The sequence below is a fragment of the Cetorhinus maximus genome, chromosome 17 (assembly GCF_964194155.1).
Source record: "Cetorhinus maximus chromosome 17, sCetMax3.hap1.1, whole genome shotgun sequence".
NCBI classification, from domain to species: domain Eukaryota; kingdom Metazoa; phylum Chordata; class Chondrichthyes; order Lamniformes; family Cetorhinidae; genus Cetorhinus; species Cetorhinus maximus.
Genome location: NC_135895.1, coordinates 80,973,120 through 80,987,147, shown reverse-complemented (window position 1 = coordinate 80,987,147; position 14,028 = coordinate 80,973,120). Strand labels below are relative to the sequence as shown.

General features: G+C 40.2%; 1 protein-coding gene across 1 annotated transcript in view; it reads left to right on the top strand.

The window, feature by feature from the left end:
- imp3 (IMP U3 small nucleolar ribonucleoprotein 3) overlaps positions 1–14,028 on the top strand; it is a 276,423-nt gene that overhangs the window by 103,781 nt on the left and 158,614 nt on the right. The window contains exon 4 of the mRNA XM_078561507.1: positions 8,952–9,031. Within this exon, the coding sequence (XP_078417633.1) occupies positions 8,952–9,031 (80 nt within the window). The remainder of the gene's footprint in view (positions 1–8,951; positions 9,032–14,028) is intronic.

Here is a 14,028-nt window from a genome sequence, read left to right as displayed (position 1 = left end):
GAGCATTATCTAACACATGAGATCACCTCATCTACTCCATATGGAGAGGCATCACGTGCTAGCTTAATCTTTTAGGACACACTAATGTACAAGCATTTTAGGATCTCCCAACGTACTTTTACACAACTGAAATGCTTTGTAACACACCCTTGTCTAATTCCAAGGAACACACTTCCTTTGGAGTTCATTCAATGGATGCAATAAGGTTGCCAAATTTGATATGAATTTACTGGAATAATTCACTAAGCCCAGAAAAGATCTGAGCTCAGAGATATTCTGAGAGTGTGGCGCATTTCTTATTGCTTGAACCTTACTCTTGGTGGCATATAACCCACCAGTGAAGCCCAACGCAAACTGGAGGAACAGCACCTCATCTTCCGACTAGGCACTTTACAGCCTTCTGGGCTGAATATTGAATTCAACAACTTTAGATCTTAAACTCCCCCTCCCCCCATCCCCACCCCGTTTCTTCCCCCCCCCCTTTTTTTTTCAATAATTTATATAGATTCTTCTTTCCCCACCTATTTCCATTATTTTTTAAATCTAAACTAAAACCTTGTTAGTCTTTCCACCCCACCCCCACTAGAGCTGTACTTTGAATATCCTGTCTTCCATTCTTAATTAGCACTTTTCTCAGACAAATGTCACCACCTTCGACACCTCTTTGACCCTTTTGTCTGTGACATCTTTTGATTATCTGCTCATCTCCACAATCACCACACCCTCAATGTGTCTCCCCCCCCCCACCCCACCCACCTTAAACCAATTTATATTTCTCCCTTCTTCTAACTATGCTTCAGTTTTGCCGAAGGGCCATGAAGGCTCGAAACGTTAACTGATTTCTTCTCCGCCGATGCTGCCAGACCTGCTGCGTTTTTCCAGGTAATTCTGTTTTTGTTTTGGATTTCCAGCATCCGCAGTAGCTTTTAGCTTTTTGTTTTTATAACCCATCTTTGTCTGCTCTGTGACCCAAATAATCTTCAGCGTTTTGAAGCATTTCACATTTTTCTGTGCCTTCACCCGAACTCCATGCTTTTCCAAATATTGGAGCACCTTATTCAGCCTGTCATCATGAGTCTGCCTCTTTGGAGCTGAAATAAATATATCATCCAAATAGCACACTATACTCCCTGAATTCTTTGCAGATTTGGTTCTTTACTCCTTGAAAAATTCCAGGGTCTGCAGAAACATCAATTGGCAGCATATGAAAGTGAAATAGACCCATGTGTGTATTAATAGTCAAATATGACCAGGACTCGTCATCCAACTCAAGTTGCAGATAGGCGTTTGTCAGACCTAACTTGGAAAAAAAATCTGACTTTCTGATAACATTGCCAAATGTGGGGGATTTGTTCGCAAAGTATCAGGTGGATTACATTCCAGTACCTGCTTTACAGTTACCTTATAATTCCCACGTGCTCTTGCACTACCATCTAACTTTGGTACTAAAACAATGGGAGTAACCCAAATTACTCTGTTCTTCTTTAGAGATAATATTCTCGATCTCAAGTCTTTTTAGCTCTTGCTCTACTTTCTCTTTTAGAGCATAATGTACTGGACATAGCCTGCAATAAACTGGTCGCGTGTTCCTCTGGACCTGAAGGTTGTTCATATAACCTTGAATCAGTTTGCTGGCCTCACTAAACACTTCAGGTACTTGGTGATCGCATCGTCTTGCGTCTTGCTGTTGACCAGTTTCGTTGAATAAGACTGGTTTTCCACCCTTCAACACAATGTTGGGCAACTTTGCGCATTGCTCCTTGTATGTGATTGGAACTGACACACTTCCCATTACGGATATTTTCTCTCCTCCATAACTTTGTAATTCTGTGCGTGATTTCTCCAGCTGATGCTGATTCAACTTTTGACGGTATAGCAATTCAGGAATCACGCAGACTGATGCCCCTGTGTCGACCTCTATTTTTACTAGAGTTCCATCCAACGCGAATTGGACTATGATGACCTGCGAATCTCCACTGGACATCCTTGTGCTTTGGACCCAATGGGTTGAATTTTCCACCCGTTTGGCGGGGGTGGGGGGTGGAGTTGATGGGTGAGTGCGTATGGACGTGCTTCCGATCGGCGCCCCCAATCGGAGGCGCAGCGCCATTTTATGTGGGCGGGCCAATTAAGGCCCACCCAGCGTGACGTCCGCAGGGAAGCGCTATGCGCTCCTTGTCCGGGCGGGGGGGATTCCTAAAATCGAGAGTGTGCTTTTCTGTGCGTGCATGTGCACGAAAGAGCGCACGCATCTCCCTGAGGCTAAGTGCAGTCTCATGGAGATTGGCTCTAAATGTGAAAAAGCTTAAGATAGAAAAATAAAATTTCCCTAACGTGTCCCCTCGTGTGATAATGTCACATGAGTTGGGACATGTTCATAATTTCCAAAAAAACTTGATTAAAATTTTTAAAACCCTACATGAAACCTCATCCCGTCCGTGGATGAGGTTTCATGCTTTTTCTCCTGGCCTGCCTGCCAACCTTAAGGTTGGACGGGCAGGTCCACTAATTACTTTAATTGCTCTGTCAATGGCCTCAAATGGCCATTGACAGGTTGGCGGGTGTGCAGCTGATTTTGCTGCGTCTCCGCCTTCCTGAAGATTTAAATGGGGCGCGGTGACGTCGGGAGTTCCACCTGACGTCACCGTGCATCATTTTACGTGTCGGTGAGCGGGCCCCGCCCCTGCTCGCCGATGGTAAAGTCCAGCCCTATGAGTTTCAACCTACCCATCATCAACCTGGCGCTGTTTGAAAACTGTATGCAGTGACTACATTTCCTTCAGCCCGTGTTTTTTCCATTTACATTCTTTTGACATACCTTGCCAAGATGACCCATATTCTTGCAGCTGTAGCACTCTTCCTTTACAAATGGACAATTCTGTGCCCATTGTTGGTCTAAGCACTGGAAACAGGACTTTTTATTTCTACTACTGCTACTATTAACTGCTGCTGTTACGGCCTTCTGCTTACTCAGCTGTAGCTTATTTACTTCAGCTGACGACTGGCAGTTGTTAACTCTGCCTTCTCTCAAGTCATGCCCTGCCATGTCCATAGACAAGGCTGTTTGCGACACTATGTCAAAACTTAACTTTGGCAATGTCAGCAACTTCCTGTGAATGCCTTCACTTTTTAAACCGTTTACAAATCTGTCCCATAGTGCGCTCTCTTGAAATTCTCCAAAATTACAACGTCCTTACTGGTTCCAAAATGATAGCTTTTAGCTAGGCTTGGGACTGTTGTGCTGTTCCAGCTTGCACAAAACACAACGTGTCTTTCAATTTAGCAGGGGCGAGCAAATTCTTGACTGTTTCATGCACTCTTGGGCCTGCTTCAGTCAGAAATATCACCCTTTTCCTTTACCCCCACTGCCTGATTAACAGTCAGATTATCGGAAACACCGAGGAAATTATTAACATTAAAATACATCTCTAGCCACTCCACATAGGCACTGAAAAAGTCTCAGTCACGGCTATAGTCTCCCAGTCACCCAACAATACCTATTGATGTAGCCACCTTCGAAGGCAGTCCGTCCACTTGCGCAATCAACCTTTTCTCTAAGACTGGATTTTTAAAACTATTTCTCGACAAAAAAAAACCTTTCGGGTGCTCTACCGGTTTGCTGGATGTTTCTGCAACCCAAATTTGTTTGGCTGATGACATTCACAATCCCACCTCGTTGCCAGACGTTTGCAGGACAGGAAAAGACAGCGTGCAGCACAGAGTTCAAAGTACTCAAACTGAAAAACTCGTTTATTCCAGTTTGACTATATATACGTACATACATACATATATATATATATATATATTATATATACACACACACAGCCACAAGAGGGTGCTGTTACAACCTCTTCCAGCAGTTGTTCGAGACACCCTGCTAGGTTTGTGCCAATTACGTCACGTTTTGCTTATCCTTTCAAATCATCAGACTGTGATTCAGAGGAGCTTATCACTGTTGCAATGTGAATACTATGGTCAGCTAAGAAATTGATATCTGCAAAGCATTCCAAAATGTAAAAAAAAACATAATTTGACATTTACGTGCAGGATTTTGAGGTGGTGGTTGGTCCGTCAATACTTCTCCACTCAATGTTTGTTGAACATCACATGCCGTTTATGGTATGGAGCAACACCAAACATCAGTGCCCTCTCTACATATGATAAAGGGCATTGATCTGACAAAACAATCATAATTTTGTACTAGTGTGAAAATTCCATTTCTCAATTTGCACTTCATTTTGTTTTCATGCTACTTGTGAATGAGTGGGCTATTAAATAAATTGGTTAGGAAGCATAAACCACAGTAACTGTGTCTCTTTTAATTTGGTGCCATTCATGTCCTTGGCAATGATCTTGCTTTTCCCCATCTCCACTGTCAGGAAGAGTTATTACGTTCTTTTCTATCTTTTGCATATTATCACCATATGAGTTTACTGTGAGTGTATTATGGGACCTGTGCATCCATGATCTTGTGTACTTCAATGCTCTTTATTTTGTTAAGATGAGATGTAGTCTGTACTGGTGTCTGCCTTGATGTCCGCAGCTCTTATTCAGTCGTACCAAAAATAACTACTTGGTTTTTGAAGTCTGCCGTTTCAATAAATGCACAACCTACAGCAAGCTGTAGTGTTGGGACTTAATGTATGCTTAAAGTTTTGTTAAAAATGCTTAATGTTCAGCACAAAGTTACTTTGAATTCTGTCTCTTAAAAGACCATAGTTCTAGCTCAGGAAGAGAACAGGTGTCTTTATTGGATCATCCTCGGGTGTGAATCCAGTCTGAAAGCACTCTGAGTCTTATTCTGCTTTGACTTAAAACTCTCACTGAATCTGTGGAGTTGGGGGAGGGAAGGGAGTAATGCCTCTGTGATGTCATTGTTTGGTTACTGAAGCAAACCAGAGCCCAAACAAAAATGACCCAGCCTGTGGTAAATGAAGCCAATTATCTTTCAGTTGATCACTTAACAGGGGACTTGTTGACTTTACTAGTATCAGCTGTGGTCAATACCACTGCACTCAATGTATTTCAGTACACTGCAACAGCTTCTTTGTTTTACAGGTGCAAACATAATAACACAAAACCCTTGGAGCAGTACGCCTCTGAAACCTGTTTGAATTTGACAGCCAACCTTAATTGTGAAAGTTACTCTTTTGATTTTGCTTTGACCCAGTTCAGACTTGAGTAAAAGTAAAAAAGTATTTAATTATGGTCCCGTATCAATGTTTCATGAATCATTCTGCAGCTAAGAACTGGAGCCAATGCAGACTGAATATCTGTTTATATATACACACTTTGTATTTATGGGCAGGTAAATAGAAAATCAGTTTTAGTATAGAATGGTAGTAATGGTGTATTTGCAGGAGGAACTCTTTGGAAAATAATTCTAAATGGGGTGGAAGAGAAAAGGGATACCAGAATTGAGAGGTTGTAACTCAGGAAAGACTGAACCAGAACAAGATTTTCTTTGGAAGAGGAAGAGGTTACCGGATAGAAATCGTTAGAATCATGAAGGGGTTTGATGCTTATCCCAAGTTTCTCTAGAGAAGTTTGTGCCTTGAAACAACTAAATGGCTTGTGAGGCCATTTGAGAGGACAGTTAAGAGTCCATCACGTTGCTGTAGCCAGATTGGGTGAAAATGGCAATTTCCTTCCATAAAGGACATTAGGTGAAATGAGTGGGTTTTTACAACAACCCAATAATTTTCTGATCACCATAACCGACACTAGCTTTTTAGACTTACTTAGTTAACTTAATTTAAATTCCCAGCTGCCATGGTGTGATTTGAATTTGTGTCTCAGGATCGTTTGTCCAGGACTCTGGATTATGAGTGCAGTAACATAATCATTATGCTATCACAGCCCCCATAAATTGTATGATTTGTAGTGAGAAGTGAGATTACTGTCCTATTTGTCTCGTTTGGGAGGTCAGAGTTACTGTTTCAAGTGTACTGTTCACTCCAGGCTTTCTTCCTTTGGACATATCATGTTTTGAGCTTGCCTGTCATAAAGACCCTTTGAGTTGGACATGAGAAAAAGTATCTGGCTTGTGTCTGCGTGGTTACAGATGACTGAGACCACCTTTGGCAAATGGGTTTACCCCTGCAAAATTCTCGTGATGATACTTCATTAAATAAAAGACTGAAATTTTCTGTGGTCACCATGATTCATTTGCTTGCAGAGTTTGAATGAATTGAGGATATGTTTGATTACATATAGCATACATCGTCTTCCACTTGATTTTAGCATGGTTAAGCTTGCACCTTTAAGGTTCCTCCTTTGTAAAACACTGAAAAAAGAATTCATATGATTCTTAACTAGCTCATTTGCATAAATTTTCTCTTTTTATCACACCATGTGATGCCAGAATAAAGCTTTGCAGTATATCATATGGCTGTACCTCCAACCCTGCATGTAGGTTGTCTTCATTTACAGCAGTGTTAAGAGACCAAAGAAAATTAGACCATGGTGCACAGATATTATTCAGTCCTCATTTTGAAAGTCTGTCTTTATTTTTAATAACTATTATGAACTCTTCTGTTGACATTTAAATTGGAAACTGCCTGTGCAAACTTGCTATGCAGTAATTACACCCTGGGCTGCTTTTGTTCTCTCGCACATTTTCTTGCCCCCATTTTGCCCTCTTTCAACCTCACCATTGCCCTCTCTTTCTCTTGCTCCCTTTCCCTCTCAACTCTGTCATTTGGCCTCTCGCACCCTAAGCTTATTCAATACGTTTTCTAAGTTCCACGGGACACAGCGAAAGCTACAACAGGTGTGTAGTGCACTCTTTTTTCTTGCGCACAAGCATAGCTTTTTTGTTCATTTGTTCTTGTGCTTTTCAAAATTATTTGAAGAGTATTTATTTGAAGTTGAAGAAGCTAAAGTAAAAGTACTGTCCAGGCCCCATGAATGAATAAAATGTTTTTCAAGAAGTTGCATTTGGCAGAGGTAAACATCAATATCACAGCTGATAAATCACATTATGAATCAGTTGCAAAATAAAACAACTCAAAGCTTTCACTTGGAAATTTGGAAATTTTGCTTTTAAGTTTGGATCAAAAACCATGATGCAAAGTGGTACGTAGTATTTACAGCACGGAAACCAGCCATTTATCGCATCACAAAAAGTATATTTTTTCTAACATTATTTTGTTTAGTTTCTTATTTTAACATTAGAAATTTAGTTACTGAGGGACTGGCAGAATAGATAATGAAACATTTCAGAAAGCTTTTTGACACAGTGGTGGCAACCCAGTGACCAAATTATGTGGTCAGAGTGCCATGAGGAACAAGTTGACATATGCCTTATAACACAGGGCTCCCCAAACTGTGGGTTGTGAGACGAGGTTTTGAGGTTGTAAGCTCCAAGGCATCAATGTCTGCAGTGGAGCTTGGACTGATTCCTGACAGCTGCAAGGGTCCTTTAAATCTCTCAATTTTATTTCTGTTTGCGGGCATGGCCTAATGGACTGCTGCTGGTTGCTGCTGCTGCAAAAAATGCTTGAGAAAAGGTAGATGTTTGCTTTTTCTTTTTCGAGAAACCGTCAGTAACGGAAGCCTTCCCCCCCCCGCCCCCCCACGCACCTCAGCAACTCAAGCATTTTCCCTCTCAGCAACTGAAGCTTCCCCCTCCACCCCTCAACAACTGAAACTTCCCACATTCCCTCACCCCTCTACAGTTCTCTTACACCCCCAAATTTTCACTGAGGTCACAAAAGGCCTGAGACATTAAACTGGAATCACACCAGGAAAAAGTTTGAGAAGCACTGTCATAATAAATTTATTTGAAAATGCTGACACAAAATGTGAGTACGGAAAGTCAAGTGGTGCAGACAGTGCACACAAGTGTAAGATTTTTAATATAGATATTATAGATACATATAAAGAAACACCACAGTGAGGGCTATGTATGGCTTCAGATTCTTAAAGGTACATATTTTTTTCACTTGGTAGGTAAGTCTGGTTGTGTGAGGAGGCTGAACTACATTGCTAGAATGAAGAAGTGTTATGCCTAATGCAGGCCTATTGTAACATTTCTAATATTCCATATGCACTGAGCAAAATGCTTTCATTGATGTTGAATTTCTTATTGATGTGGGCCTCAATTCTGAACACACGCCTGGAATTTTAATTAGTACCATTTAGCATTGTCCAGTTAGTATTATCAATCAGACTTAAACTTTTATCACCAGGCTGTTTTTTTAACTGAGGCTCAAGTGATTTTAAGGGTTTTTGTAGTGACTAGATAGCACTGAGGATATAAGACTAGGTACCATTCATCACAGTAAGCTGGTGGTGAGTCTTCTTATTTTTTGTAATCTAGCACCATTTCCTTCAGGAATCATTAGTACTTTTGTGTTCTGAACTTCAGTTAGCCTTGTTTTATTCCTAAAAGGATGCAGCAGTAATGCTGGTTGCATAAACGATAATCACTTGTAACCAACAGCTGATGGTATGAGCTGTAATTTGGAATTGCCATCTTTCCATAAAGACCTTGAAGTCCACTTCCAGAATAAGGCCTTTGAACACATTAAATATTACAAACTCTGTCAGGGGTGTACGGAGCTTCACGTGGCTTTTTAATGAGGTAGCACCATATCAATTATACTTGACAGTAAAATCGAATATAATTGTGTTTGGTTTATTTTCAGAAACTGGAGAGCTGACGGACATATTCTGTTGCTCATTTGGAACGAGTTTTCCTAGTTACTAATCTATCTTGGTTGGTTGGTATGGCTACCGGCAAGTATTGTGTAATTTCAATGCCGAGATATTTGAGAGAACCAGCTTGTACTAGATTTTTTTTTGGCTACTTTGCAGCTGTACAAATAAAAGACTGAATTCTTGTGCTGGTCACTAATGATTGATGGAGGAGGGTGATATTTACTGAGAGATGTAATAAGCATTTGACTCTGCATTAAAAAAATATTAAAACTGTGTTCCTTTTGCAGGAGGCGTCTCCCTACTATTATGGTGAAACTTCGCATGGCCCAGAACCTAAAAACAGCAATTACCTTCATTGAGCAAGGACGTATCCTTTTCAAGTATTCCCATGGAACAAAGCTCTGGAAAAGTTTTTCTGTGCTGCTTCATTTGCATTACAGTGGATAACATCTTAAAAAAAAAAGTTTTTTGAAATCTGCCAATGTGTAGCAGTGTGCTGTAAACAGGAGGAAAGGAAGAAAGGCAGTGTTTCAGTTTTATACCAGTCTTGTCCTCAAGCTTGTAATTATTTTCAAGCTGGAGTCTTTTTGTCTCCCTTTGTTTTATCGGCTGCCAATGTTAATCCCATTGCTTGGTCTCGAGGGTGGAGGTGGCTATGTTTTGAGGTGGACTTTGGAAGCTTTCTCTCCTAGTTTCCTCCTGTTTCCTCCCATTTGCATTCTTTTTTTTGACACCCTGCTCTGCCTGCCCAGTGTAAGATGCTGAGCTTCCATATGATGATCCATTTTGAAAGCAAGAAACAGGATGATGGAAATTTTGAATGAAGTTGCGTAAGACAATTGATTTGGGATAAGTTGACATTAACACATGGGAGTGTCAATTTTCGTAATGCAATTTTGTGTGTAAGGTTTGTTATTTTAACATCTTTCATCTCCCATTTTACTATGGGCTGCCAAAATGCTCATTGATTATCCTTCTCCATGTTTGCTATTTTACCATTCAACTTAAATGACTATTTGAATATATAAAAGCAGTTTCTGAAATATTCCAACAGTTGATCAATTTCCTGTGATAAGTCAGGCGATGGACCATTTTGTAAGGGCAAAGTTTTACGCAGTACTATGCACAGTGTGTTATTCTTTTGCTGAAGCAGCAATTGTATGAGATGGCCTGTACCACTTTAAGGCTACAAGGCCTTCCTGCTGCAAATGTACATGTTTCTGAGCCCAGTTATTAATTACATTCTGAAAGGGTATTTTCTGCTCCTGGGGAAATTTCTTACTGACTATTTATTCTTTTCCTTTTATATCATTTTATGTGTGGCATAGAAATTTGCATGTGTAACATGTAAAACATTATAAATGCGCCTGAAAATGTATGCATGTGCCTGTGTGAGTGTACACGCTCAGTAGAAAGGTTTTGGCGCTTTCGCAGAATTCCCAGAAAGTACAAGTTCAAACAGCTGTTTGGAAGAGCCCATTTATCTGCATTTTGGGTTTTATTAATAGGGGCATCTAAAAGGGTGAACTAATGGTAAACTTGTGGAAAACATTAGGTTTCAGGTCCTTTCCACCCAAAATAAAAAATCGAGAGCATACTGTGTAGATTGACCGGAATGATGGTGGATCGGAAATTGTTGTGCCATCAATCACTGTGTGTGCAAAAGTTTACCAAAATTTGTAAAGAAAATTTGAGTGGCGTTCACCCTCTTTCCATATCTGTCTCTTTTCAAAGAGATGATTCATCATGTGGTAATAAGGACCAGTCACATGTACAACCTAATAGGGAAGCAGCTGTATTTGATTTGGGCACACTCTCACTTCCAATCCCAAGTCCTCATTTTACCCATGCACTTTGGTTGGTTACTGCCCTTCCACCCATTTGTTCAGTACTTTCTATTCTATGATTCTTTGTGACTTGTTCTTTCTCTGCCAACCTTCCCTCAGTGCCACTGAACCCCTCCCTTTTCTCCCCCTCGCCCCTTATCCTCTGTGCTCATTCCTTCCCAAGGCCTTAAACCCCCTTTCTCCCTCCCAGCACATTTCATCTTTCTCTATGCCCCAAGGACAGCTGGTCCCCCAAGATCTCAGAACTTTTGAACTGCCTCTTTCTATGCACTTTGGTATTTAACAAAAGTAAGAAATTGGTCAGGAGTAATGGAGTGGATTTGAGAATCATACAGACTTGCAGAGACAGCAAGAGAAAGAGAATTGGGCCAAGAGAGACAGCTGTGCAGAATGAATGAGAAAATATGCTCGTAACAGCTACATGCAACATAGTGAAAGCAAATGTAAGCAAACCATACAGAGAGAAAAACACATCGCAAAGCGATAAGCAATGTTAATTTTTTTGTGAACAGTACTGAAATATCAAATTAAAAATGGTCAATGAGTATGAAGTAGGCATAGAAGTAGTTTCTAATGACACGGTATGTTATTTTCCTGAAATCAGGGTATTTCTTTTGTTTTTATTCCATGGTATATAAGGGCAAGTTAATAAGCCTAATTGGTTATCCTAGCTTCAACTAACAAGTGTCTAGTGTACAGTTTCTTGGAACCTCTTGTGGACATCTCATTCTGATTACATAATCAAACTGTTTCTATCTTGGTTAAAGTGAATCCTGCATTTTGAGGTGAGCCATTTGTCTTATTTGCCAGAAAATGGTGATAAAACACTTAATGAAGCTTAGACAGCTGGATAAGATCATGTTTACATAGAGCAGATTTACCATGTTGCACTGCAGTTTAACAGTGAGATTGTATGAGAGCCTCTAACTTCAGTTTAACCCATTGTTGGCTGCATAGCTGCGAGAGACTGAAGATTTTCCTGAGGAAAGTTGCTTGTTGGAGACCTTTATTTGTTGTCCATTTTCATTCCTTTCAGCAAAACTTTTTTTTCTAGCTGTTCATTGATTTCACTCCACCTCTGTCTACCCCTCTATCTCTTGCTGTGGCCCGTCTCTGCACTCCCATTGGTTAAGGCAGAAGGAAGCATTGAGCTTATTTAAAATGGAATTAGATGCCATGATGGCATTAAACTTTGGGCAATGACTTTAATCTTATGAAAGATAAATTGTCCTAATATTTTTAATTCTTCAATTTATTTTCCCCTCTTTTAATGGTAATGGGTAGGCCTCCCCTCATAAGGTGATTGCATGAAGTAGTCCAGCCAAATTCCCCCATGTGGACTTAAATTTCAGTGACAGTTTGGGCTGTGGTACCCTGAAAGGCAGTTTGATGCTGTATCTCTAGAATTATTGTTTGTTGATTTAAAATAAGCTTTCATCCTAAAAGAAATATTGGCAGTTCAAACGTTTCTCTAAATTTATTTAATTTTACTTTAAATTGTGAATTAACACTTTTTTAGCATTTCTGTAGATGTTCTATAAGACTGCCAAGTGCATTCAACATTCGAACAGTCCCTGTTATCTTCAATCATTCCAGGTTTCTGTGAGACTTCTCTGCCAACTTGTGATGATTTTTTGTTGTTAAATCCATTGTTCATCTAGGTGTTTCTGTGTGTTGTAACGTTTCTGAAGCATCTTACAATTTATTGCATCACATAGTTAACAGTCATTTATTATTGAGTTTTTAACCAATACCTTCACATTTGACTCTGACACCCAGTGTGACCTCTCTATATGTTTGTGTATATAAAAAAAATGATACATGTATATGTTCACACACATAAACATGATCCTTCTATAGCTGGATTGAAACCATGGCACATGAGTTTGTATTGGTAAAAATTTGATCCCACCTATACTGAATTCTAAGTGTGGCCAGCACCAAAGAAACTTCTTTAGTATTGTTCTGTGAAATGTCATGTCCAATACTACACATTCTTTTATTTGGGGTAAACATTCCTTTTGCCCTTTTTGAGTTTTCTTTCTTGTTGTCTTTGTAGAACTGTCTGCTCCTGATTTGTACATCTGTTTGTCCAGGGGTAGCCTTGGTGATGAGATTTCCTAAAGTTTTTACTTTTTCCCCTAATATTAATTTCTCTTGTATTGCCCAAAGCCAGTGCTGCCACTGGCTTACTGTGCACCTGGCTCTCAGGGCAAAGGTAGAATTCCACTACCTCACCAGGTCACAATTATTTAACCATGAACCAAGAAAATAGGAAATAGCAGGTGATTCAAATTCTATTCCAGCCAAACCTGACCTCGTCCTTTGTAGATGCTCACATGAATGTATTCGTGCAAATGCCATGGCTAGCAATAACATACGAACATATGTATTAGGAGCAAGGGGAGTAGGCCACTCGGCTCTTTGAGCCTGCTCCACCATTCAATAAGATCAGGGGACTGATCTGATTTTTAACCTCAATCCACATTCCTGCATACCCCCAATAACCTTTCACCCCCTTGCTTACCAAGAATCTATCTCCCTCTGCCTTAAAATTATTCAAAGACTCTGCCTCCAGCATCTTTAGAGGAAGAGAGTTCCAAAGACTCATGACCCTCCAAGAGAAAATAATTTCTCCTCATCTCTGTCTTAAATGGGCGGCCCTTTATTTTTAATCTGTGACCCCTAGTTCTAGATTTTCCCACAAGAGGAAACATCTTTTCCACATCCACCCTGTCAAGTTACCTCAGGATCTTGTATATTTCAATCAAGTCACCTCTCACTCTTCTAAATTCCAGCGGATACAAGCCTAGCCTGTCCAGCCTTTCTTCATAAGACAACCCACCCATTCCACGTATTAGTCTAGTAAACCTTTTCTGAACTGCTTCCAATGCATTTACATCCTTCCTTAAATAGGGTGACCAGTACTGTACGCAGTATTCCAGATGTTGTCTCAGCAATGCCCTGTATAACTGAAGCATAACGTCCCTACTCTTGTATTCAATTCCCCTTGTAATAAACAATAGCATTCTATTTGCTTTCCTGAATTCTTGCTGTATCTGCATACTAGCCTTTCACGATTTTGTTTTAGGACACCCAGATCCCTTTGCAAGTCAGAGCTCTGCAATCTCTCACCATTTAGATAATATACTTTTTTATTCTTCCTACAAAAGGGACAGGAGTCTGAGTGCAGGGGTGTGAAAACCTATTTCTGCACTTCAAATCTTGGCTAAGGCTAGATAACGAAATACAGACTAAACCTGCAAACTTCTAGTTTCAGATACTAAGTGACCCTGATGTCATAAATTGCCCATTAAGCCTCTGAGGAAGTTTTTTTTTGCTGTCTAGGATTAAAATTGTGTGATGTCTAGATGGAGTGAAGAGAAAGGCCCTATTCCTCTAAGTTGAGGGGTTTATAACCAGGGGCATAAATTTAAGGTAAGTGGTAGGAGGTTTAGATGGGATTTGAGCTGAAATTTTTTTTCACACAGATGGCGGGGATCTGGAACTCTGCCTG